This window comes from Artibeus jamaicensis, unplaced genomic scaffold, assembly GCF_021234435.1.
Source record: "Artibeus jamaicensis isolate MK-2021 breed Jamaican fruit bat unplaced genomic scaffold, CSHL_Jam_final scaffold_537, whole genome shotgun sequence".
NCBI classification, from domain to species: Eukaryota; Metazoa; Chordata; class Mammalia; order Chiroptera; family Phyllostomidae; genus Artibeus; species Artibeus jamaicensis.
The window spans coordinates 45,670,091-45,696,704 of NW_026522047.1; the positions used below are offsets into that span (position 1 = coordinate 45,670,091).

General features: G+C 52.5%; 2 protein-coding genes across 2 annotated transcripts; one reads left to right on the forward strand and one right to left on the reverse strand.

Annotated features, from left to right (window-relative positions):
• The first annotated feature begins 10,241 nt into the window (after positions 1-10,241).
• Positions 10,242-16,729, forward strand: CNN1 (calponin 1). Its single transcript, XM_037131445.2, has 7 exons — positions 10,242-10,380; positions 12,379-12,500; positions 14,701-14,767; positions 14,859-14,996; positions 15,178-15,288; positions 15,759-15,905; positions 15,987-16,729. Exons 1-7 carry the CDS (start codon positions 10,318-10,320, stop codon positions 16,230-16,232), a joined length of 894 nt encoding a protein of 297 aa, XP_036987340.1. The 5' UTR covers positions 10,242-10,317; the 3' UTR covers positions 16,233-16,729.
• A 2,719-nt stretch (positions 16,730-19,448) lies between these two features.
• Positions 19,449-25,664, reverse strand: ELOF1 (elongation factor 1). Its single transcript, XM_037131441.2, has 4 exons — positions 25,565-25,664; positions 20,586-20,719; positions 20,391-20,461; positions 19,449-20,102 (listed from the first exon to the last, which is right to left on the reverse strand). The coding sequence occupies exons 2-4, from the start codon at positions 20,699-20,701 to the stop codon at positions 20,038-20,040; spliced, it is 252 nt and encodes an 83-aa protein (XP_036987336.1). The 5' UTR covers positions 20,702-20,719; positions 25,565-25,664; the 3' UTR covers positions 19,449-20,037.
• Positions 25,665-26,614: the final 950 nt, after the last annotated feature.

Here is a 26,614-nt window from a genome sequence, read left to right on the forward strand (position 1 = left end):
ATATTATTTTGGGGCGCAGGGTCTCTGGTCTTCTGGTTGTTGTGGTCTGGTTTTGTAAATTCCTAGAGACTTTATGCCCTCAGAGCACTTCCTGAGGATGTAAAGGCTCATAAAATAATTAGGGACAGCTCTGGCTGGTGTAGCTCAATGGATTGAGCATGGGCCTGTGAAGCAAAGGGTCACCGGTTCGATTACCAGTCAGGGCACATGCCTGGGTTGCAGGCCAGGTCCCGAGTAGGGGACACATGAGAGGCAACCACCCACTGATGTTTCTCTCCCACTTTCTCCTTCCCTTCCTCTCTCTCTAAAAATAAATATGTTTAATTAAAAAAAATTAGGGACAGTCATGTGTTAGGGGTCCAGCCAGCTCTGGGGAAGAAGGCCTGAGAAAGTGGTTTTTGCCCTATTACCTGGGACACCACTTCCCTCCCTCTCTTCACCACGTATTGAGCATCTCGTGTGAACTCTGTTATAAGCTCCATGAGGAAAGGATTTTCTTTGTTTCTAGTATTGTCCCCAGCATTAGAGACAGAGCCTAGAACATGGTAGGTGCTCAATGGATGTCAGCTACAAAATAAATAAATGAGCTCTGGCCGATGTGGCTCAGTTGGAGCATTGTCCCATGACTGAAGGGTTGCAGGTTTGATTCCTGGTGGGGCACAGGTTCGACCCCCAGTTTGGATGCATATGGGAGGCAACCAATCAATGTTTCTTTCTCACATCGATGTTTCTTTCTTTACCTTCCTCTCTCTAAAAGCAATGAAAAATATGTCCTTGGGTGATCATTTTAAAAAATCACCTGGCTGGTGTAGCTCATAGCTCAGTGGATTGAGCGCGGGCCTGCGAACCAAAAGACTGCGGTTCGATTCCCAGTCAGGGAACGTGCCTGGGTTGCAGACCAGTTCCTAGCATGGGACGCATGAGAGGCAACCATACATTGATATTTCTCTCCTTCTCTCCTTCCCTTCCTCTCTAAAGATAAATAAATAAAATCTTTAAAAAAAAATCAGTGAATGAATGTTCCTGATGCCCATTCCAATATTTAAACCCTAGAAACTGTCCCTTGTCACAACTGTCACAGTTCTCCTGATGCTCACACCAACCTTTAAACCCCAGCAGCTGTCCCTTGTGACTGCCTGCCTTGTGCCTGACTAATTACCCCACCTCTGCTTTCCCCCATCTTTCTCCAGCCCCAGGGCAGGCTGTACTATTCCTAAGAGCTCTTTGCCAATTTGTGTCTGCTCTCAGCCCTTTGTCAGTTTTGGGTACTTGGGTCTGCGGACAGGTGAGGGTCTTCCTGCTCCTCTCCTGCATTCCCCTTTCCCTCCCTTACCCTGACCCTCACTCTCCTGCTGCAATAGGTTGCTGAGTATAGCCTGCCGCCTCTGAAAGTTGTTAGTGGCCTTACTGAGTGGTGTGTCCTTGGCTATAGTCTGTCTAGCCAGAATCACTATGGTGTTGTGTGTTAAAGTTTTGAGGGGTGTTGATTTGGGCCACATTGGATCTGGACATCCTCTACATTCTATGGATGTACCACATCACACTGTCTAGAGTGTGAGGTGGGGGAGCCCTTGTGTCCCAAAGCACAGTGTGGGCAGGGATTGGAAAGATATGGAAGAGCTCCCCTAAACCCTGCTGCAGACTTGGACTCAGGGCCAGAGTAGGGGAGGTTGTGCAGAGGAGCCTGAGGCTGTGCCTGTCCCACAACCAGAAGGCTCAGATTCACTCAACAAGCCTTCACCGAGTGCCCCCTTTGTACCAGTCACTGTTCCAACCCTCAAAGAACAGCAGTGAGCAAGAAAAGGGGAGCTGGCACTCTAGTAAGGGAGACAGACAGATGACCCATGTTCTATGGAAATGTTTTACAGCTATTTGCAGCTTGTAAAAAACTAAGTGCAACTGTAAAGCTGTTTAGGATATGATTTTGTCTATCATCTTGTTAACTTTAATTCACTTTTGAACTTCAAACATGTTACTGTCTATAACATTTTTAGTCCCTTTTTGTTGGTGTGTAGAGCTTTACTCTGTGTTCTGTGTATTAGTTTAGGTATTTTTATTTATGTCTTCTGTTATCCTGCCGTCTCAAATATCAAAATACATTAATTAATTCTACAAATATTTATATGTATCTTTTTTTTTTAATATTTTATTTATTTTTCGAGAGAGGGGAAGGGAAGGAGAAAGAGTGGGAGAGAAATATCAATGTATGGTTGCCTCTCGTGAGTCCCCTGATGGGAACTGGCCTGCAACCCAGGCATGTGCCCTGACTGGGAATCGAACCGCGATACTCTGGTTCGCAGGCCCGAGCTCAATCCACTGAGCTATGCCAGCCAGGGCCTATATGTATCTTTTAAAAATACGGGTTGTGTGCTAGATCCAAAAGGAAATATAAAATTAATTTGAGGAAGGAAAAGAAATTTAAGTTCTCCAAGTGCTTAGAATTTGTTTCCAAATTCATGAAGTAAAAAATGGAAAATGCTGTATGTGATTAACAAAATGGTTGATATTAGTAGACTAAGAATTTTTTAAAAGCGGTTTATAGCTTGAGCTGTGTGGCAATTTTATGGTGCATATATATGTAAAAATTCATTGAGCTATCCATTAATATTTATGCATTTTAGTTTAAGTAATATCTCAATTAAAAAGTTTTAAAAACTGATAATTGATTCATTGCGCTATACATTTTACACACAAAAAAAGATTTTATTTATTTATTTTCAGAGAGAGGGGAAGAGAGGGAGAAAGAGAGGAAGAGAAACATCAATGTGTGGTTGAGTCTCAGGCAATACCTACTGGGGACCTGGCCAACCCAGGCATGTGCCCGGACTGGGAATCAAACCCGCAGCCATTTGGGTTGCAGTCAGGTGCTCAGTCCCGCCTCAGTCAGGCACTCAGGAGCCACACCAGCCAGAACATTGTACACTTTTCTATATACATGATATACTTTAGAAGTCTTTTTAAGCCCTGGCTGGTGTGGCTCAGTGTATTAAGTGCCGGCCTCAAACTGAAAGGTCGCTGGTTCAATTCTTAGGGCACATGCCTGGATTGTAGGCCAGGTCCTCAGTTGGGGGCACATTGATGTTTCTCTCCTCTTTCCCCCTCTCTTCCCATCTCTTTCTAAAAAATAAATAAAAATATATTTTTAAAAGTCTATTTAAATACTTCACACCAATTAGAATGGCTATTATTTAAAACAACAACAACAACAACAAAAGAATGTCACAAGTGTTAGTGAGGGTGTGAAGAAACCAGAACCGTTGTGCACTGCTGCTGGGAATGTAAAATGTTCAGCCTCTACAGAAAACAGTACGGTGGCTCCACAAGAAAATTAAAAATAGAGCTACCGTATGATTCAGCAATTCTGCTTCTGGGAATAGACACAGAAAAATTGAAAGCAGGGACTCAAACAGGTAGGTACTCACTATATTCATAACAGCATGATTCCCAACTGTGAAATCAACTCAGGTGTCCACTGATGGATGAGCTAATAAACAATGTCGTATGTACATACAAGAAGATTCTGTTCTTTTGTGAATCAACCATTCACAAAAGGACAAATACTGTATGAGCCCACTTACATGAGGTCCACAGGGGAGTCAAATCAGCATACAGACAGCAGAATGGTGGGTGTCAGGGACCGAGGGAGAGGGAATGGGGAGTTAGCATTAATGGTTACAGAGTTTCAGTCTTGGAGGGTGGTACACAACATAATTGTCCTTAATACCACAGGCTTCTAAACTTAAAATGCAACATTTTATGTTATATACTTTACTGCAATTTTTTTAAAAAGTCTACTAAAAAAGAAGTGATAAGAGATAAGGGTAGATTAGGATGGGGGGAGGACTTCTGGATTCCCCAAATAGGCTATTACTAACCTAAGTGGACAGTCACATAAAATGGGGGCTTGGCAGTAGCAGAGGCTCCAGGTGAAGCCATTCGGCCCAGTAAAGCCATTTCTCTAATCCCTTCGCATCTGTGACACACTGAGTGGACAAGGAGACACAGCCACCCTTAAGATGCTTCAAAGGCTGCGCAACCACAGGAAGGCGGCTCCATAAAGATTCCTATGATTGGCTGATCTCTTAGGTGCTGCAGCCAACCAGCTACCGGCCCGGAGGGCTTGCACACCCCTCCCCAGCACGTTGACGGCCACGTGTGCAGCTCCTATGGCCGCTACTGCCCTCTGCCGGGTGTGCCTAGCTAAGGCACAGGCGCAGTTAGCTCTGCTCAGCTTGGGCGTGGATCAGGGCACACGTGGGCAGTGGTGGGGTCACTGATCTGACAACTTAGCTTCAGAGCTCCCAGTGCCTATTCCCCTCTTGGGGCAGTTACAGCTCTTATTTTCTTATTTACTTTACAGAAGTACAAACACAAGCATTTACATTTAAAAAAATTGTTAACACAGACCACAGTGGTAATGTGTGGGTTATGTAGAACCTTTAATATGCAGTCCTCGAAACAACCCTAGAGAAAACAGCAGCTTCACAGCGGAGGATCCTGGCAGACACCAGTTTAATCAAGGGACCAAGGTTAACATCACCAGCAGTGAGTCATGGTAACATCATAAACTTCCCTCACCCCACCCCCAAGAGAACACCACCTCTCCGGTATCCTAATATCCTTCCCAGTAATGCCAAAACCCTCAATCTAATCAAGACAAACCAAAATGAGAGACAATACAAAATTACTGACCAGTACTTTTCAAATTGTCAAGGTCATGAAAGACTAAGGTACTGTCACAGACTGGAGGAGTTTAAGGACACACGAAAACTAAATGCAGTGAGGGATCTTGGACTGCATCCTGGGACCGAAAGGACATGAGTAGGAAAATGAGAAATCTAAATCAAACCTGTATTTATTAAAAGTATTGTACCAAGGTTAATTTCTTAGTTTTAATAAAGGTACTATGGCTATGATGTTAACAGGAGGGGCAGTTGGATGAAGGGTATGTGGGAACTCTATGCCTTTTGCACGTTTTCTGTAAGTCTTAAATTACCTCAAAATAAAAAGTAATAAAGTAATAAATAAATAAAATGGCAAAGCAGGCAACATAGTTAATATGCCCATTTTTCAGAGGAGAAAACTGAGGCACAGAGGTTCAGGCACCGGTAGAAAGTCACACAGACAGAAAACACCAGGTTATGTCTCAAACCCATGGAAAATGGATCCAGAGCCCCGACTCTTAACCACAGCACCACAATGTCTATTTTTTAAAAATTATTTATTTATTTTTAGAGAGAGGGGAAGGAAAGGAGAAAGAGTAGAAGAGAAACATCAATGTGTGGCTGCCTCCCATGAGTCCCCCACTGGAACCTGGCCTGCAACCCAGGCATGTGCCGACTGGGAATCCAACCAGTGACTCTTTGCTTTACAGGCCCGCACTCGATCCACTGAGCCACGCCAGCCAGGGCCACAGTGTCTTTATTTAAGTCAAACAAAGTACTGCATATGCTGCCTCCATCTTTGTCTAGCTCACTTGTTCCTTGTTGATAGAGCTATAGGGTGACTTGATATTAAAAGGTCACTGAAATAAATGTTCTTTCACATATCTCATTCTTCACATCTACACTTGTACTTCTAAGGACCAGTCCAGAAAAGAAAAGGTATGCTGGCTGGGAAAGTGTATTAGATAGACAGGGCTCCCCAGAGAAATGAAACCAATGCAATATATACACACACAGGATGGGGCAAAAGTAGGTTTATAGTTGTTCATATGGAAAATACTACAATAATAATAATAATACAAGAATAAACCCTGTGTTTTGCATACATACAACTACATACCTACTTTTGCCCCACCCTGTATATATGATTCATGGTATATAATAGAATGGAATATGGATGAATTATTATAAGAAACTGAGTCCCACGATTACAGAGGCCGAGAAGCCTCAGATCTGCAGCTGGCAGGCTGGAGAGCCGGGAGCGCCGACGGCATAAGTTCCAGTCTGAAAGCTGGCACAGGCTTGAGACCCAAGCTTTGATGTTTCAGTTCTAGACTGAAGGCAGGAAAAGACCAATATCCCAGCTGAAGGCACTCAGGCAGGAAAATCCTTTCTTATTCCATGTAGGGTCAGCTTTTCTGTTCTATTAAGGCTAACTTCGACTGGAAGAGATCTACCTGTATTGAGAAGTGCAAACTGCTTTACTCCATCTACCAATTTGAACGTTAATCTCATCCAAAAATACCCCCATAAAAACACCCAGAATAATGTTTGACCAAATATCTGGACACTGTAGGCCAATCAAGTTTACACATAAAGAACCACAGAAAAGGTAAGGACATTGATAATTTTGAAAGCTATGAAAAGACTGCCCACTCATCAACGACATTCCCATGGCGTGTGGTCCAGTATTCTGATTTTTGCCAAGCTCAGCATCATCTGTGCACTGTTTTAAAAAAGTGCTCTTGCCTTGGCCAGTGTGGCTCAGTCAGTTGGAGCACTGTCCCATAAATTGAAAGGCTGCAGGTTCAGCCCACAGTCGGAGTGCATGCGAGAGGCAGCCCATCGATGTTTCTCTTTCACATTGATGTTTCTCTCCCTCTCTCTCTCTCTCCCTTCCCCCCTCTCTAAAATCAGTAAGCATGTCCTCTGGTGAGGATAAAATAAATAAAATTAAAATAAAAAAGCTCCCTTGCTCTATGTTTTCCCCTCAAAATTTACAATGCTTGAGGCTGGACAAGGCAGCTATAGAATGGCCTGTGATAACTGCAGCCATAGACCATGACCCAACCCCTTCTCTGCCCTCCAACTGGTTTTCTGGGAAGGGTTGGAAGGTGAACACAAAGATGACCCCTACCTCACTGTCCTACCTCCTGGAGGTGCTGGGAAATTGTGCCCTTATCTGTGAGTGGTTAAGCGCTAACATTCCAGACAGTCATGGGTTTGAGTCACCTGGCTCATCCCTGTAACTCTATTTACACGCTGAGCATCTTTCGAGCCCCTGCTATGTACAGGCACTGTACTGGGCACTGGGGACAGAGCAGTGGACACGCAAAGTCCTGCCCCTGTGGAGTTTCTGTTCTTGCTGGATGGGAGAGATAACAAGCAAGTGGGAGATAATAAGAAAAAGAAAGCAAGGAAAGGAGATAGAGAGCACTGGGGTGCTTTTCAAAATCCAGGTTTTTTATGGAAGCTTTAAAATGAAACTTTTAATAGAGGTAGACATTTTATGACAGGAGCAAACACTTAAGTGAACAGCTCTCCTCTCTTGTATCTGCCCTCTGACAGGCTGGTGGTGGAGGACGCTATTCTTTTAGAGCAGGTGGTCAGGGAGGGCCTCTCTGAATAAGCGACATTTGAGCAGAGGACATAAGGGAAGGCCATATAGGCATCTTGTGGGAACATGTCCAGGTGGAAGGAACTGCCAGTGCAAAGGTCCTGAGGTGGCAGCCTGCTTGGGCACTTAAAAAACGCATGTGGGGGGATCTGGGAGCTGTGGGAGCAGTGTAACCATGGGAGGGTGGCTTGGCCTTGCTGAGCCTTCCATTTTCCTATCCATAAAATGGGCCCAAGAGTTTCTACCCTGAGAAGGGGGTGATGAGAATTAAATGAGATTGCGCCTGGCACAGTGCCTGGTGTGGAGCAAGAACTCCAAAAACAGAAGCCATCACGAACAACAGCCTCCTCCTGTTTTCCAGAGGGGAAAGCTAGGCGAAGACATGGTTGGCTCAGCATGGCTGCCAGGATAGGCAGTTGCAGGTGCAAGGGGCTTCGGATCTCTCCTGCAAACACACAAGTACGGAGTTGTACGTGTTCTGAGAGTCATGCAGGTTTTATGGGCCTCCAAGGGTTGAAAAAAGGCAGGGCTTTTCTTTTATAATTGACCTGAACCCTTTGGGAAACTGTTCCTTACCAGAGCCCATCTTTTCATTTAGATGAGAAACTGAGTCACAGAGGGTCTGGTGCCTGGGAAAAGCCAGACAGGAGCTGAGTGGACCAGGCAGCCAATGATGGGAAGTCCCCTGAGGTGGGGGCCTTGGGATGGCATCAGCCCCCTTTTTCTGTCTCTGTGCCCATCTACCAGACAGAGACACAGAGAGAGACAGAGACATCAAGAGACATGGAACAGGAACAGAGATACAGAGATGGAGACATGGGCACAGAGAAAGAGAGAGGCAAAGTGACAGGCAAATTTAGAGAGACACAGAGACAGAGGCTGTGGCAGAAAAAGGCTAGGCGACGCAGAGGGATGGACACAGTGCGACCCACAGACAAAGAATAAGGTACAAAGACAAAGACCCAGAACTGGAGGGACAGGACAGACCCAAAATGAGCCACCATCTAGGGAGACCCCGGGTTGTCCCTTGAGGGGAGCGCCAAGTGCTTCCCCACCCCGCCCCCGTCGTGCCTGGGCTGTGACTTCAGAGCTCGCGCGGATTCTATAAATGGCCAGGCGGCAGCCGGCCCGGAGGCTGGGTGGAGTGAGTCAGCGTGCGCGTCACCGCCGCGGGGTACCCGCCAGGCCCAGCCCGCCGCTCATCCTGGGCCGCCAGGGGGCGCCATCCGTGAGCTCCGCTGGGACGCGGGTCCTCGCATGCGCAGTAGCGACGTGTGGCCTGCCAAAGGCCGCTCTCTGGGGGTAAGATCTAGGAATCACAATGTTCGAATCCTGGCTCTGCCACCCTCATGTTGTGTGACCCCTGGCAGTCCCAGGCGGTCGGCTTCTACTGCTGCATATCGACTCCACCCATAAAGCTGTTGTGAAGAATGAATGAACAGATCCAATGCTCTTAGTACATACCGGGAGCTAACTGTTAGTTCATTTATGTGTTTTAGTGTATCTTCAATGTATCATGACACGCCACAACTTGTCCTTAGTTGCCTTAGCCCAGGCTTTCTCAAATGGGGGAAATCTATCCTTCCCATTCTCTGGGATCATTTGTCAATGTCTGGACACATTTCCATTCACCGAGAAGTAAGGGAGTGTTGCTGGTATCCAGTAGACAGAGACCCAGGATGCTGTTACAGCACTGCAACGCACAGAACGGCCCCCACCACACGGAGCTACCCAGCCCCGATGTCAACAGCGCCGAGATGGGAAACCTGTCTTTGCCTCTCAGCATTAAGGGCAGGGACCCGGGAACAAATTCTGCTCTGCCCATTGACAAGCTGTATGACAATGAGCAAGTGATTCCACACCCTTGTGCCTCAGTTTCCCCACATTTATATTTCGTACAATATTATCGTCCATTTGTGACGGTGCTGTGAGGATTGAGTTAAAACACTGAGTGCAGAGCTTGGCACAGGGCCTGACCTAAGGGCGGTGGTCACAGCAGCATATCACAGCTGTGCCCTTGGCATGTGGCGAGCCAGCTGCATGTCCTTCACATAGTGGTGGATGGCAGTTTGCTGACATATCATCCAAATGTCACTAGTATGGCCCTGACGTGTGGCATAATGTGGGCACGTCACTCGGTGGTCCAGGGATGAGACCTGGCTAGCCGGGACTGCTCGCATTATTCCCTGCAGGCGGGCCGTCGTGGCTGGGGCAGGGGTATGTGGGGACTCCATGGCCCGAAACTTGCTAACACAGGCACCCTGTGGCTCAGGCAACCCATGGACAGATGGGGAGGGTGAATCCAGGATCTCTGTTCCCCCAGGATCTTATAAAAGGGGCTGGAGGGGACAGAAATGGGGTGCCACACTCCCAGCAGAAGTACTGCTATTCCTTGAGTTCTCCCCAATGCCGGGTACTGGGCAAGTCAGAGGCCTTGTTTCTTTCGATTCTCACAACTTTCTCACAAGGCTACCATTAGCCCATTTTACAGATGTGATGACAAAGGCTCAGAGAGCAGAAGGGACTTGTCTACAGCATGGACTGTTGGTTTCTGGAATTAAGCCTACGATGGTGCTCAGTCAACTACCACATGCCACAGTCCTTCCTCAAAGCTAGAGATGGAGACGAAAAGATGGACTCAGAGACACAGATAACCTCAGAGACAGACACAAAGAGCCTGGGAGACCCAGCCGGGGGCCCAGTGAACGCCGGGGGCTGGGGAGCAGTGGGAAAAGGTTGGTCTCTGTCTGGCTAAGTACCCCCCAAAAAGAATAACTCAGGCCGCCCCCCTAGGTGGAAACAATGACACAATCAGCTCCCAATACCAAGGCCCTGACATCACGAAAGGGGGATGGCTGAGGTGGGGGGTGCCCCGCCCCTTGGCAGGCCCCTGCGGCCAATGGGACAGCCTTGGAAGAGGCCCGGGCAGCCTCTGTAGCTTCAAAAACCTGTGAGGAGGGAAGAGAGTACAGACAGAGCCTCAGCTGCTGCGGCTGTCCTCAGAGCCACTGTCACCACTGCCCACCAGCAGCCAGCATGTCCTCTGCTCACTTCAACCGAGGCCCCGCCTATGGTCTGTCAGCCGAGGTCAAGAACAAGGTAGGGCTAGAGGGCCTCCCTCTGTCTGGCCCACACACTGCCAGGCCAGAGGCCCTGCTCTTGGGGTTCCCTGCACACCCTCCTGCCTGTCCCATGTGACTTGGAGCCCGAGAGGGAAGAGGGACAAGTATGCGTAGATGCCGCCTTGCTGCCCCTCTTGAGCACCCTAGAGCCCTCAGGATGCTGGAGCACTGCTGGGGGTGGAGTGCGGCATACGGACAACCGGACAACCGCAGATAGGCAGAGGGGGTCATTCCATTGTGAAGACCCTACTTGATCAGAATCCTCTGCTAATCCTCTGTTTTCATGCGGGGCTAGAGGAGATGTGTTGATTTTTCCCACTCTCCCCAGACTGACTGAGAAGCTGGGGAGTGCTTGAGAGCTGGGGGTCCTGGGAGGTGAGGCCTAGAAAGCGAAGGGAGAAGGAGGCAGCGGAGGAGGGCAGAGCAGGCATCAGAAACGGGTCGGGGGCTCCTGATTTCAGTGTCGGGAAGACACTGAGACGTGACCTCCAGGCTATGAATGGGTAAACTGAGGTTCCAAGTGAAGAGGCAAGTAGCTAGGGTCCTACCAAAGGGAGGCGCAGAGCTAGTCCCCTGGCCTAGCCCCCTTCCTACACCAGAATGGGGTCAGCTTCTTCAGGGCAGCACACTGGAAGCCCCCAACCCACTGGAACGTTCTGCTGAGGCCTGCCAGGGAGATGAGTCCCTCCCTGCCAGTGGAGAAGTCACAGCCCCAGTTGACAGAGGGCAACACTGAGGCGCAGAGTGGCTTTTGCTAGGGTCCCACAGCAAGGAAGTGGTGAACTGATACTGGGACCTGGGTCGGGGATCCTCGTGGCTGGAGGAGGGGGCGGATGGGGGGGCGGGCGCTCAGACTGGAGACATATCCCAGCACTTCCCACCCGGTCCCCCAAGCGCCCCCCCTTCAGGGCCGGCCCCAGAGCTCAGCAGAGCCGCCACACCATATAAGGCGGCCTCAGGGAGCCCGGCCTGTGCTATATAAGGGCCGGTTTGCTTTATAAAGTCAGGCTGGTGGGGAGGGGGGTGGCAGGGCCCGGGCCAGGTGAGGGGGCTGTCCCTTCCCACCGCCCCCTCCCACAGGAGAAGGGCAGCCGTGTCCCTCGGGGGGTTGGAAGCCTGTCTAGGCTGGGGCCAGAGAGTTCTGGGGAAATGAAGATTTGGGGAGTCTGAGACAGGAGAGAGGCAGATGGGGGGCAGTGCTCCAGGAGCAAAATAAGAGTGAGATGCTGATGGAGGGGTAGCAGGGGAGATGAGCCCCCCCCCCACCAGAGATGGGGAACCTAGAGTCCAAAATAGAGAGTGACCTACAGACAGACGAGCCAGGAGCCCCACCCCCAGCCAGACATGGAGAGATGGGGACCGGAAGACAGGGAAAGACAGACATAAATGGGGGAGAGAGAGCCAGGGGCCGGGGGAGGGAGAATGGGGAGAGAGACAGAGAAATACAGACAGAGCTCTTGGGGCCAGAGGTAAGACCAAGCCAAGCCCCCACCCCCCTACCAGAGCCGAAGCCCAGAGGCGAACCTGGAGACCGACAGAGATGCAGGGCGGAGCCACCCCCTGCAAGGCAGCTCTCAGGCGCACCCCCCCTCCCCCCCGGGGGCTCCTCCTCCTTGCCCGAGGCCGCCTAGTCTTTCAGCAGGGGGTGGGTGGGGGCAGGTCCCAGGGAGCCAAGCCCCAAGTTTGGCCTGGTTGGGGAACCAGGAGGCCAGACGCCACCCCCAACTCAGAGTAGTCCCCTCTCCACCCACCCTTGTCTACATTCTCTGTGCCAAACCTCGGAATGCCCGGAATGGCCCCCTGGGCAGGTGCCACCTCAGCCCTGGCCCTCAGCCCCCTCAGGCATGCTGCCCCCAATGGATGCTGTGGCCAAATTGCCTTAGTTGGGAAGGGATGAGGAAGGAGATCAGGCTTAGGGAGCAAAGCCTGCCTCGCCCCATAATCTCACCATCATCTTCGTGCCCCCTGCCCCCAGCTGGCCCAAAAGTATGACCTCCAGAGGGAGCAGGAGCTTCGAGAATGGATTGAGGGGGTGACCGGACGCCGCATTGGCAACAACTTCATGGACGGCCTCAAAGACGGCATCATTCTTTGCGAGTGAGTGGGGCGCGGTCGGCCCAGACTCTTCCTAGGGCTGCCCCGACCGGTACTCGCCTCCCCTCCGCCCCTTCGCTGACCATGAGCTAGGCTGGGCACTTCATATCTCAGACCCTGAAACCGTCCTCAGAGGTGCCAAATAATCATTGTGTCCACTGAACAGGAAAGAAAACTGAGACTCAGGTAAAACATGTTCCCGTGCAGTTCTAGCAGAAATGGCTCCAGGTTCTAGCATCTTAACCACCGTGCATACAGGGCACACAGGCCCATTTATGGCCTCCAGTGTCCCAAGAAAAGAGAGGCCACAGGTAACAGACAACAATGGCTGTCAATCACTGGCTTGGTGATGTGAGTACCACCGTAATTTAAGTAGGCTTCGATTTTCTCTTCTCAGAACTTAAATCACTGAAGGAAACGCAAACCCTCCAGGCTCCAGAGCCCTGATTCCAGAAGTGACCACGATTCTAATGCTGGGCGGGGCCTGAGCCCAGCAGAGGTCCTGTGTCTCTTGACCATGGAGCCTAAGGGTGCGCTTCGGAATGTTCCTTACCAAGCCCTAGGTGCTAGAAAGGCGGGCAGACAGGACGGTATCTTGTTTTACAATATCCACTGGGAACCGGAAATAGGGAGACAGCCTGGTGTCCCAGCTCAGTCAAGGCTGATGGACCTTAAAGAGTGCAGGGCCACCCAGGCCTTCGCACATCAAGCACTTGTGGAGCTCCTGCTGTGTGCTGGTCTGAGCACTCGGGGTGCTGAACAAACCGCCTCGGGGCTCACTGGGAGGCTAGTGGAGGCGATGGAGCGAACGGTCGATGAAATCATCACATACTTGCCTGTGGTGGGAAGTAAGGTGGGGAAGAGAGTCAGTGCTTAAGGGTGGGGGGCTGGGTGGGGTGAAGGGTTGCTGTTTTGTACAGGACAGTCTGGGAGGTCTTTCTGAAGAGGTAACATTTGCACAGAACCTTGGGCAAAGTGAGGGAAGAAGCTGGGTGGGTGTCTGAGGAAGAGTGGGCCAGGCAAGGGGGCAACCAGTGCAAAGGCCCTGAGGTGGGAACGTGCCTGGTGTGTTCCAGGAACAGCGAGTGGCTGGCACAGGATGGTTTGGGGAAGTGGAGGGAGTTAGCTGGGGGCCAGGTGACATGGGGCCTTTTTAGTTATGCTAAGGAGTTAGGAAACCAGGGAAGCCATTTTGAAATGGAGAGTAACTGGAACTGTTTTAAAAAGGCCATTCTAGCTTTGGGATGAACACTCTGTAGGGGAGGTCATTGCAAAAGCCCAGGAGAGCCCTGGCCAGTGTGGCTCAGTTGGTTGCAGCTTTGTAAACCAAAAAGTCGTGGATTCAATTCCTGGTCAGGGCACGTTCAGGTTCAGTCGCAGTCAGGAGATGGGCGAGAGGCAACCGATCAGTTTCTCTCCCCCTCCCTTCCCAGTGCTCTAAATCAGTAACTGAGTCCTCCAAGTGAGGATGAAAAAAACCCCAAAAAACCTACCAGGAGAGAGAAGGTGACTGTGGGGGCCCAGAGCAGGGTGGTGCCCTTCTGCATGTCTTCTGAAGGTAGAGCCGGAGGCCTTGCTGAGGGGTTGGGTGTGGGTGCGGGGGTGAGAGAAGGCAGAGAGTCAAGGACAAGTCTGAGGGCTTTGCCTGCACCCCTGGAAAGGTGGGTTTTCTGAGCAGGGGAGGAGGGAGAAAGTTCTGTGGGGGTAGATGGGTATCTGGGTCCAGGATGGGGTGCGTTTGCTTTGAGACACCCATGCAGGGAGCTGGGCGGGAGCATGAGAGGCCTGGGCTCCAGGGAGACACCTGCGACTGGTCAGCATAGCAACAGCATGTCAAGTCAAGTGGCTGGATAAGGTCAAGGGGTACGTGTGGCAGAGAAGTCAGAGGCCTGGGCTGCAGGCCCTCCATGGTCCCAAAGGAGACTGAAACTCGGCCTCCAGGGAGGTGGGCACAGCAGGGGACCCCCCCTACATCAGAAAAGTCCAACTCCTGTGCTTTGTTTCCCATCTTGTCCTGCCTGTGTTTTGGGGGTGCACTGTGGCAGGGGTGGGGCTGGGGTTCCAGCTGAGAGCGGACTGCAGTGAGAAACAGCAACACGGATGTTGCTTACCTAAAGTCCTCTTGGCCCCTTACCCTGTGGGGTTGGGCCTGGGTGGGGCAGCGGGGGTCGCCTTTGTCACTCCTCTCCCCTACTCCTTTCAGGTTCATCAATAAGCTCCAGCCAGGCTCCGTGAAGAAGATCAACGAGTCAACACAAAATTGGCACCAGGTGAGCCCAGACTCTTTCCACCTTTCGACCCCTCACCAGAGCCCCTCAGACACCAACCCCCGCCCACTGACTGCCGCCTGCTCCCCTCCAGCTGGAGAACATAGGCAACTTCATCAAAGCCATCACCAAGTACGGTGTGAAGCCCCATGACATCTTTGAGGCAAATGACCTGTTCGAAAACACCAACCACACCCAGGTGCAGTCCACCCTCCTGGCCCTGGCCAGCATGGTGAGTGTAGTCCACGGGAGGGCACGGGACAAAGGGACGATGGACCATCTGTGCTGGGATGTGAATGGGGCCACTCGTGTCCCTGAGCCCAGTGTGGGTGGGAGGGCAGAGCAGGGGCAGGAGGGGGACAGTGCAGCCAGAGGCTCCCTCGGCAGTGCCTGCCCTCCTCCCTCTCACCCAGGCCAAGACAAAAGGGAACAAGGTGAATGTGGGGGTCAAGTATGCCGAGAAGCAGGAGCGGAAATTTGAGCCCGAGAAGCTTCGAGAAGGGCGGAACATCATTGGGCTGCAGGTACTGCCCCTCCCCCACCTGGGTCTCGGCTGAGGCTGGCAGCTGAGGAGGCCAGGAAGGTTCCCGTTCCCTGCAGGCTTTGGGGGCCAGCATATTTGGCCTTAATTAAACTCTATGTTAGGCACTGGGCTCTAACTCTGTACCATAACTCATTGCTCCCAAAGCTCTAGAGGGTAGGTACTGTTAGCCTCATCCCATGTGTGCAGACACCGAGGCCTGGAGAAGCCAGCTCACTCCTCAGGGTTACGCAGGCAGTGAGGGGTCAACCTGGGACTCGAACCCCTGAAGTCAGGCCTGGGTGTGCTGAGCCACTTGCTGGGCTGTGACGGTTCTCTGGGCCTGTTTCCAGTCTGTAGCCTGAGGGTGGAAACGGTGCCTGGTGAGAGGGCCTGTGTCCCCGGCCGAGGCACGTCTGCGGTCCGTGGTGAGGCTCTGTGACCCATCAGGTGACTCTCCTTCTGGATCCCTAGATGGGTACCAACAAGTTTGCCAGCCAGCAGGGCATGACAGCCTATGGCACCCGGCGCCACCTCTACGACCCCAAGCTGCGCACGGACCAGCCCCTGGACCAGGCCACCATCAGCCTACAGATGGGCACCAACAAGGGAGCCAGCCAGGTGTGTGGGGGGCCGTGGGGCGGGCTGGTGGGGCTCTTGCCCCTCACCAGGCCCATGGCCTGATTGCACCGCCTTCCACAGGCCGGCATGACAGCTCCTGGGACCAAGAGGCAGATCTTCGAGCCGGGCCTGGGCATGGAGCACTGCGACACTCTCAACATCAGCCTACAGATGGGCAGCAATAAGGGGGCCTCGCAGCAGGGCATGACGGTGTACGGGCTCCCGCGCCAGGTCTACGACCCCAAGTACTGCCTGACGCCTGAGTACCCGGAGCTGGGCGAGCCTGCCCATAACCACCACCCACACAACTACTACAACTCCGCCTAGAGCCCTGGGCCTCCTGCCGTCCCCCAGGGAGGCTGGCTGCTGCTATCGGCAGGGCCTAGCCTGGCCCCGCTGCCCCCTGCATGGCGCCCTTCAGCCCCTGGCACCTGCCTACAGGGTTAGCATTTAGGGGGAGCAGACTGGGGTGTCCTATGGGGGGGAGGGAGCCCTCCTCCCTGGAGCGCTGCAGGGTCCAACACTGAGCCGGGTGTTCCCAACAGCACCCAAAGGAAGCACTGAGCAAAGCTACCCTGCTATCCCCCCACTCCCTCCCAGGTGGGTCTCCTCCAGGACAAGAAGCTCCCCAAGCAAAGCCCCCCAGAGCCCAGGCTCAGCCTGCCCCCACCCCATTCCCAGAGTGGGAGCCAACTGCATGCCCAGAGACCCAGCAGACACACGCGGTTTGGTTTGCAGAGACTGGTGTATGGATGTGACAGCAGTGTTTGTAACTAGAGCACTTTTTCTACTTCACTGGAGCACAATAAATGGCTGTAGAATCATCCCAAGATTTGAGCTGCTCTGTCCTGGAGCCTGCATGGCTCTTGCACACATGCAAACAGCCTTCCTCAGACACGCTTCATTGCCAAACACACGTCTGTACTCCCACCCACCCTCAGACACAGACGAGCTCACAGCGTCAGCTGAACTCAGGACAGACATGCATGCACACACAAAACCCACATACATCGCTGGGTGAGTATGGTGTGCACGTGCTCTCTGTAGCCTTAGAGGTACACAAGTACACCCACACAGAGACACGTAACAAATGTACACAACACTCACAAACATGCTCGGTACCCATGTGCTTTCCCAGGGGGCCTATGAGTGGGGGGGAAGAGCCCACATGCTGGGATGGGCTGGCTGGGACAGGTGACCTTCGATAAGTCACTTCCCCTCTCTAGGCCTGTTTTTCCATCAGGAAAATGGGGACAGCAAGGCTTGTGGTGTCATGGGGAAGCTTAAATGATGCCTGTAGACAGGACACCATTTGGCACCAACCAGTAAGAATGAACAAGCTGGGCCCCGAGTGCCCGTGGGCAGGGGGACCCTTTAGTGGTGGTGAGAGGGGGTAGCATGGTGGGTGAGGATGGGCAACGGCCCTTTACCGACCAGCATGGAACAGGAGTAACTGCAGGGCACGGCTGCCTTGTGGACCAGCTCACTCCGCCCTCTCCTTGGGGCTGACCCCCCAGTCTCGCCTGCCATTCTAGGACCCTAGAAGTCTGGACAGGCCCCCAACCTCACTGTTTTAGAGGGGACCCTGATCTCCTGTGACATGGGCCCCCGTCACCCCTCTTGCATGCTGCCGACCATCAGGGTTCTAAGGAGAGGAGGCAGCCATGCAGGGGAGCAGCCTTCTCCCGTCCCCTCCCCAGGGCAGATGGCAAGGCTGGAAATGAGGGACCTGCAGGGGCAGACACCAGAAGACCCACATGCACAGATACACACGGCCCTCTGGGCCTTGTAAACCGGATTCCAGGCACTCTTGGCCTGGCTACTGTGAGTCCTGGTCCCTCAGGGACAGCTCGGGAAGCCATGCTGAGGATCCATGCCTGGCTCTGGGCCCTGCCTCCTCTGGAAAACAGCACCATATTAGCACTCAGCGTATGAGACTGGGGAGGGCGGGCTCTGGATGCCAGAGGACTGAGCCCCCTTTCCCTGGACCCCAGAGGCAATCCAGCCCAGGCCCATCTGCCACTCTGCCCATGTCCTCTGGCTTCTTACCTGGGGCCTTGGAGGGAAGGTGGGAATACCAGAAAGGGCACCTCAAGGCAGGGTGCACCTCAGGGGGCGCACGCCAGACTCAGTGGTTGGGTCTAGTGGTCAGGGTTTCCTGCCAGCTCAGCATCTTCTTCGACTGTTCGCATCTCTGTGCCCAGGGTGTGGCCCAGAGCCGCTCAGATCATGCTAGGCACCTGCACCCTCAGCATGGCCCCAGGAGGAAGGTTCTATCATCCCTCCTATAGTACCAATAAGAAATCCAAAGCACAGGTCCCCTGCTGCTCAGGGACAGGAGGCCAGGAGGCAGAGCGGCACCTGCCCCAGGCTGCTGAGTGTCACGACCTCTGTACACAGGACAGCATCTGAAGGCACCACACAGGGCCCGGATGCTCACCATCAGCCACACTCAGAGGTGGGCCCTTTCCGATGTTACCAAGCAATGAACTCAGGCTTGATTAATTCAGTGCAGTAGTTCACAGAACTCGGAGAAGCATTTTGTTTACTCGACTATGGGTTTATTGTAGGAGGACGTGACCCGGCAGACGGGGGGCCACACAGGGCCGAGCGCAGCCTCTCCGTCTGCACCGTCCTCGCACGGCCCTGTGTTCACCAACCCGGACGCTCACCAAGTCTTTTCATTTTTTAAGCTGAATTTATTGGGGTGACACTGTCTAATAAAATTACACAGGTTTCAGGCATCCATCAAATCTTGTTGAAGTTTTTAGAGAGCTTAATAGTCTCCCCTATTCCCTCCCCAGTGGTGGGTGGGTGTGGCTCCAAGTTCCAAGCAGCCCCATCTGGGGCGACCACCCTGGAAATTCCAAGGGTTTTCGGAGCTCTGTGCCAGGAACAGGTACAGAGACCAACATACACTGTCCCACACGCCTGCATCTGGCACCGCTTCCAGCCTTGGACAAAGGTTCCTTTTGTGGACCCTTACTCCAGAGCTCTCCAGCCCCCACAAAACCAAGAGCTGTTCCCTCAGCCTGGACCCTGGGTTGTGAAGCCAGGTGTCCGGTGTCCTGTGTTTAAGGACCAGCTGTGCTGCCTCCTGGCTGTGGGACCTTGGGCCTGCGATCTCCCCTCCGGCCTGTTTCCTTATCCGCGAGCCTGGGGCACTTGCCTCGCAGGGTGGCTGTTGGGACAAAGGGGTGGGGCAGGCAGGCCTGAGAGCAGCAAGTGGCGCAGGGCAGCCCTTGGGCATGACCTCCTTCAGGCCAGGAAGCCTTCCCTGACCACCCCGACCCTACCCCCAGGCTCTGTGGGCCCCATTTCTCGCTGGAACTAAATATTTGCCCAGATGCCTGTGGGGTCACTGGGATCCCCTGTGCCCAGCAGTGGCCTAGTTTCACCCTGAATGCTTGACTAGTGGACAAGTGCTGGACAGTTTGAAGGACTGACCAAACCCCGTCTCCAACGGCCTGCCAGATCAGTCTTCCTCTCCCCTCTCACTGAGCCCTGGGGCTGAGCAGAACCCAGAAATAAGAGAGCCAGGAGTTTGAATCAGCTGCTTTATTTAAGGCCGCGACTAACAGTTGACCCAACCCAGCTCCTTCATCTTCTATAAAAGCAACTAAACATGAACCAGAGCCACCCTCTGAGGGCCCAGCTGAAGGGCCCGTGGCTTTGAACCCCAGGCCACAGTCCTTGGAAGGCAGAGGGCAGGCAGTCCAGTTCAGATGGGTGAGGTACCGGGGAGGCGGGTGAGGAGGCTGCCTCTGCAGGGCCTGCCCTCACCTGGGATGTTAGGACATTGACCCCGGAAGAAGCCAGGGCCCTGGAGCCAGGGCAGTCAGGGGACGAAAGAGGGAGCAAGTCAAAGGCTTCTGGATCCGAAGGAGGCAGTTCAGGCCCCTGGAGCCCAGAAACCCCTCAACTCCAGCCCCTGCCCATGAGCACACCTCCATGGCCACACTTGCAGCCACACATTCACACTCACGTCCACCACACACACACACACACACGCACGCGCGCGGCTGTAAGGGCCCTGGACCCACACCCTGGACCTCAGGAATGTCTCTGGAATGGTACCCAGTGGGCCGGTCCATGGCAGCTGGTCTGCCAAGGGGGTGGGCCTTCTGCATTGCTACTGATTGGCCGCCTCGCAGGCATCTATCCAATCGCTGTACACGTCCACTGGTTCTGACAGATCTGAGCCACTGAAGTCAAGGGTGACTGCCAGCATCGAACCCCTTCCCATACACAGCTCTGCTGCTCACACTGGTGTCAGCCAGACCCCTGCCCTGCACACTGTCACCCCACCTAAGCAAGTAGGTTGCAGCCATTCCTATAGTCCACGGCCTGGCACAGAGCAGGGGCAGAGCTGCATTCTACACCCTTCCCCTTAGCCAGGTGCCCTTGAGTAAGCCCACCCTGGGCAGGGTAGCCCTGACCACCCCATCCCCACCCCCCAGAAAACAGTAAGTTCCCCAAGGATACATGTGATGGGAGTCTGGAATTCCTCTAGGCACACGGTACAAGAGATGACTCCAGTGTTACGGGCACGGTCCCTGGAATGAGAGAGGATGAAGGGACTGGTGGGCAAAGAGGCCTGTGTCTATGAGGGAGCCAAGTGCCAACTGAGGGCAGGGGAGCCCAGCGAGGCAGGATTCCTGGTCCCCATCCCCTACTCACATTTTCACGTCACAAGATTTCTCATGGTTGCAGAAGGGGCAGGTGAACTGGGTCTCCAGGGTGCCTGTCATCTTCTTCTTTGGGGGCGGCTTCCGTTTTGACTTTCTGCGCCCCATGTCTGCAGGAGGGTGAACCTGTGGGGAGAGCAAAAAGCCAGCGACTCATGAGACCCACGAGGAGTCCTCCAGATGCTCTGGGAAGCAGGCTGGGAAGACAGTCCTGCTGGCCCGTGGTGAAGGGAGAACCCACACAATGGCACCCTCTGGGGACAGCAGACAACCCCACTGCACTCTGGACAGAATGGGTGAAAACAGGTTCTGGATTCCAATCCCAGCATCCTCACTTACTACACGACCTCAGGTGGGTTATTTAATCTATGTGTGCCTCAGTTCCCTTCTTTATAAAATAGAGATGAGGTTGCCACCACCAAGGGGCTGGCACGACAAATTGTAAGTGCCCACAGAGTGTACGGCCCGTCCATTTTCAGCGCATGCACAGGAAGCCAGTTCCTGAGAAGGGTGACACAAGGGACTCTCTGACAGGCCACTTGCCCAGGGCTGGGCAGAGCCTAAGTGCTCAGAAGCCAGTGGCTTTATTGATTTTAGAAGCAGCTGCTCTTCTTCTCAAGAGACATGCACATACCACCCAGGAGGAATGGCACCTAAGGGACCGGATGGAACACACCTCCAGTGTGCTCCCAGGCGGCCTACCCACAGAAGTGGGGCTACTGAACAGAGAAGGGCTTCGAGCAGAGAAATGCCATGTGCAAGGCTGAGGGGCGGATGTGAGTGCTGGGCTGGCGGCTCGGGACCACTCAGGTGGGAGAGTGGGCAGGCTGAAGAGGGAGCGGGCGGGGTTTCAGTTGGATCCGACAGCCATAGGAGAGAAGCAACACTGCTGTGTTTTTAAGGTTCGGAGAAGTATGGGTCAAAAGTCTGGATGAAGATGAAGTCGGAACTGGGACAGGACCGTCTGGGATGGAGAGTGGGCAGCTGGCTAGACTGTGGAGACAAGTCGGCGGAGTGAGTATGGCTAGAGAAGGAAGTGTCCAGAACAACTTGCAAGGCTGAGGTGGGCAACAGAGTTGGTGGGCAGGGGGAGAAGGTAGCATCACTCTGATGTTTACCACAGAGGGAGAATAAAAATGATGGGGTCGGGTGCCACTGGGACATATGCCCTGGAGGCAGCGACCACTGAGCACATCTCCATGCCAGGCACTGGGCTCGGGGCTCTGTGTTCACCATCTCTGAACCTTCCAAGGAGTGCCCTCCACCCCCAATCACACTCTGTTCTCCTCTCTCCCACTGCTGGTTCTAGCATCATCCTTCCATGACAGGAGAGGCCAGCAGTCTGCAGGACGAAAGGCCAGGGCTTCATTCACATTAAACAATCACTTTCTTTGTGACATCCTTATTCTTAATTTTTAAAAACTTTTTCAATTATAGTTTACATTCAATATTATTCTGTATTAGTTTCAAGTGTACAGCACAGGGGTAAGACAATTATATACTTTACAAAGTGTCCCCCTAATATTTCCAGTACCCACCTGGCACCACACATATGTATTACAATATTATTGACTATATTTCCTATGCTGTGCTTTACATCCTCATAATTATTTTGTAACTACCCATCTATACTTCTCAATCTCTTTACCTTTTCCACCCATCCTCCACACCCCCTCCCCTCTGGCAACCATCGGTCTGTTCTCTGCATTTAGGAGTCTGTTTCTGTTCGTTTGTTTATTTATTTTGTTCTTTAGATTCCACATTCAAGTGAAATCATATGGTATTTGTCTTTCTCTGACTGGCTTATTTCACTTAGCATAATACCTTCTAGGTCCATCCATGCTGTTTCAACATCCTCCTTCTTTTTGTTTTTTAAAAAAACTTTACTTATTTATTTATTTTTAGAGAGGGGAAGGGAGGGAGAAAGAGAGGCAGAGAAACATCAATGTGTGGTTGCCCCCTACTGGGGACCCGGCCCACCCGGCCCCCCTACTGGGGACCCGGCCTACCAATCGGGCATGTGCCCTGACTGGGAATCAAACCAGCGAACCTTTGGTTTGCAGGTCAGCACTCAGTCCACGGAGCCACACCAGCCAAGGCTCAACATCCTCATTCTTAACTGAGGAGGCTTACAAGCCACTGAGTAAACAGAAGTAGGTGGCAAAGAACATCTACAGGCCCCCAGGACCACCCATCTGGCCTTCCCTTCTTTGCCCTGGAAGAATGCCGGTGGTGCCCACAGGAATGGTCTGTGCCCTGGATCCCTGCCTCATATTCTCTCTCTCTCTACTGGACCAACAACAAACACTCTACTACCTCTCCCATCATTAAAAACCAAAACACCTCCTTCTCTGTAGGTTTGTCTTGTATAGCCGTTGTTATACCCAGCTAGGAAAATTACAGCTAGGGCATTACCCAATCCTAAATCTGCAGTTCCTGGAACAGGGTAATGAACAAACATCAGGGAACAATTGGGTTTAAAATTCTAGCCAAATAAGGTAACTAACCCGGCCCGCCAGAAAGGGCCCGCCAGCAGCAGCACCCACCAATCAGGGACCCTCGCCGTTTTTAAATAAGCCAATAGCTAACCGCCACCTCTGCTTCTGTATGCCTTTGCTTGCTTGCTAGAAAATATAAATACCCGGTAATCTGTAAGCCAGGCGCGACTTCCATTTTGTAACTCTGAGTAGCTACGTGACTCCGGTCACAGTTGGGGAAGTTCGCCCCTGCGCAAGAAAATCTTTGGCCATTAAAATTTTTATCAATTCGGTTCCGGACTCCGAGAGTGTGTATTTACCCGCCGATTGTCTACAACACCGTCTGCACTTACCCTCGGTGTTCCCTCCCATTCTCTCTCCGCCACCTGCCCCGTGCTGCCCACCCCAAGGGGCAGTCCCCATTCTTCAGGGCACTGGACACACACACCGGTTCCCTGCTGCCCTTCCCTCATGGCCTTCAGAAACCTGTACTCTACTACCCCTGACTCACCGGCAGTTCCTTTCACTCTCTGCTGCTGACCCCCGCCCCCAATGATATGAGTCCCCAAGCTCAATCTTTGGGCCCCTCCTCTCTCCATCTACAAGCATCTCCAAGATCTCACCCGCCTAAGGGCTTTAAATGCCTCCTCTACACTGATGCCACCTGCCTCTCTAGCTTTGATGTCTCCTTTGAACCAAAGACTCGCTTGTCTACTTGTTTTAGCTACATCTCCACCTGATGCTAACAACACTTAAATGTAACCTGTCCAAAACTGAGCTCCTGAAACCTCAACTTGATTTCTCACTGTCTTTCCCATCTCAGCAGATGGCAAATCCACCTTTGCCAAAACCTTGGACTCATCCTTGGTTCCTCCCTCTCTCACATAGCCCTTATCTGACCCTTATTTTGCTGACCACTTTTTACCACCTCCAGGGCCAGTGCCCAGGTCTGAGTCTGGAGCCCTGGTCATCTCTGGCCCCGATGATCACAACAGCCTCCTCAGTGGTCTCCTTGCATCTCCAGCCCAAATTCCACAGGTAAATTCAATGAGGGCGGGGACTTTGGTCTTTTCTTTGTATCCTCAGGGCCAAGAACTGCTCATAGCACAGAACTGGCACTCAGCAAATGAACCAAAAACAACGCCAGGCCCTACGCCAAGCCACAGCAATGCTGCAATCAAAGCAGGCGAGGTATATGTTCTTGTGAAACTTTCTTGTAGTGGATGGAGACAGACCCTTAACAAGTTTATAAGTGAAATCATTCCAAATATTGTTAAGTCCTATGAGGTGAATACCAGGGCTAGGTAGCCCCAGAATGGGGCTACTTCAGATGAGGGTAGAGTGGGAAGGACCTTCTGGGTAAGTCACAAGTGAGGCCGGAATGAGGAGAAGGCATCATGCAAGGTAGTCCAGGCAGAGGGAACAGCAACTGCAAAGGCTCGAGGCAGAAGCTTTCCTTGAGAAAGAGCAAGAAGGCTGTATAGCTCAAGCTGGGTGAACAATGGGAGAATGGATATGAGATGTGACAGAAGAGGTAAGAAACAGACCCCACAAGAACGTGCAGGCTTTTGTAAGGTGCAGTCAGTTCTGTAGCCCATGCTTTCACCAGCCAGGGCTGTGTTTTATCCAAAGCCTGGTCCTGGGTATCATTTACAACAGAATCATCTGGGGCGGGGGGGTGGATCTTCAAAAAAGGCTGATTTCTGAACATCCCCCCCAGACCTCCCCCGACTGGAATGTCAGTTCTGGAAGGCGGGGATGGGGCATCATTTGCACACTGCTGAAGCCACAGCACGCACAGTGCTTAGTATGCATTAAGTGCTTAGTAACTACTTTTAAAATTTGCTGATTTGAGAGAGAGCGAAAGGAGGGGGCCAGAGAGAGGGGGCCAGACATCAATTTGTTGTTATTTATGCATTCCTTGGTTGATTCTTGTATGTGCCCTGACCAGAGACAGAACCCACGACCTTGGCATGTTGGGACACTCTAACTGAGCTACCAGGCCAAGGCCTGAGTCACAATATGTTGAATGAAAAAAGAGTCCCCTGAATCAGAAGCTACAGATAGGCCTCCAAATGTCATTTTACCTGGTGACTACAATATCCCACCCCCACACTAGAAAAGGAGGCCGGCCGGCCGGCCTATAAAACCCCAGGGGTCTTGGCCTGTCCTTTCCGTAACAGCGACGTAATTCCAAGCGCGCCGAGGGAGGGAGGAAAAGGGGTGGGCCCCCGATCCAGTTGTGACTCAAGAGGCGGGAGTGTGGGCGGTCCCACCAGGCTCTCCAAAGCTTTCGAGGTACCTCCCGCCGGTAGAAGCCAGGCTTCCAAGAAGCCGCGCTTAGCCGGCTAGGACCCGGAGGAGTCAAGATCTCTGAAGGACCACCCTCCAAGCCCAGGGCCATCGGCACCTCCTCCAGGACCCCGTGAGCGGCCCCGAGTTGAAGAGCACCTAGTCCTGCTCAGCTCCAAAACCCTACGGCACGAATACTCACCAGCACTCTCCTTCCCTCGTTGCGACAGCCGCGTTCACCCCGGAGACAGTAACTTCCGGCTCTCGGCGGAAGCGGAACCTCCTCCCCTCCCCTCCCATCCTACCCAACCGCAGCCAGGATAGCCTAGCGAGCAGGACCCGCCTCCTTCATCTATGTGCGCATGCGTACGCATATCGCGGTGGGAGGGAGGGGGCCCGCGGGAGTTTTGCAGTGCGCCTGCGCGAGGGCTGGAGCTTGTTTGACTGTAGCCAAGCCCGAGGACAGTACTTCTGGTCACACCCCGGGGTGGGCATTCCTGCGTTTCTGGGGCGATGGGACAGGCAATCCCACAGGTGGGAAGGTATGCTTGTCCGCGATCGCATCATCTTCGAGGGGATTCAAACACCAGCCCCTCGCAGCCCACCCAAGTCTCTGCAGCGTGGGATACATAAAATATCTGGGTGCTAAGGAATTGTAAATACTCGTGTGGCTGAATCAGAGTGAGGGGGGAGTTTGTAAGACCCTCTTCTCAAGATTTAACAAGGACCTGCGGATCTTACTACAATTCAGCGTTTGGTCACTGGTGACCTTGATAACAGCGGTTTCCTTAGCGTTCGGGAATGTAACTTGTAAAGAGATGTATAATAATAGACCTATCTCCAGCACTTCCACTAGGGGGAAGCATTAGCCTCGGAAGTGGCTTTCTGGTAGACCCCTTCTCAGTTCAGGTTACAAACCTGGACACACACAGGATAGGATCATACAATAAACAGTGCTTTGCAACTTGCTGTTTTCACTTAATGGTCAACGTACATACAGGCAACTGTTGTTTTCAATAGCTATACATCATAGTACAACTCTGTCACAGTATCTGGGCAATCCTCTACTTGCTGAAGAGTGCCAGGTTAGTTTTTCCTCCCTCCCTCCCTTCCTTCACAGCTTTATTGAGACATAATCCACAGACAATGAACTGCGTGTATTTAAACATGGAACTTTATGTCTTGACCTATGCATATACCTGTGAAACCACCACCACAATCAAAATAGTGAATGTTTTCATCACCCCAAGAA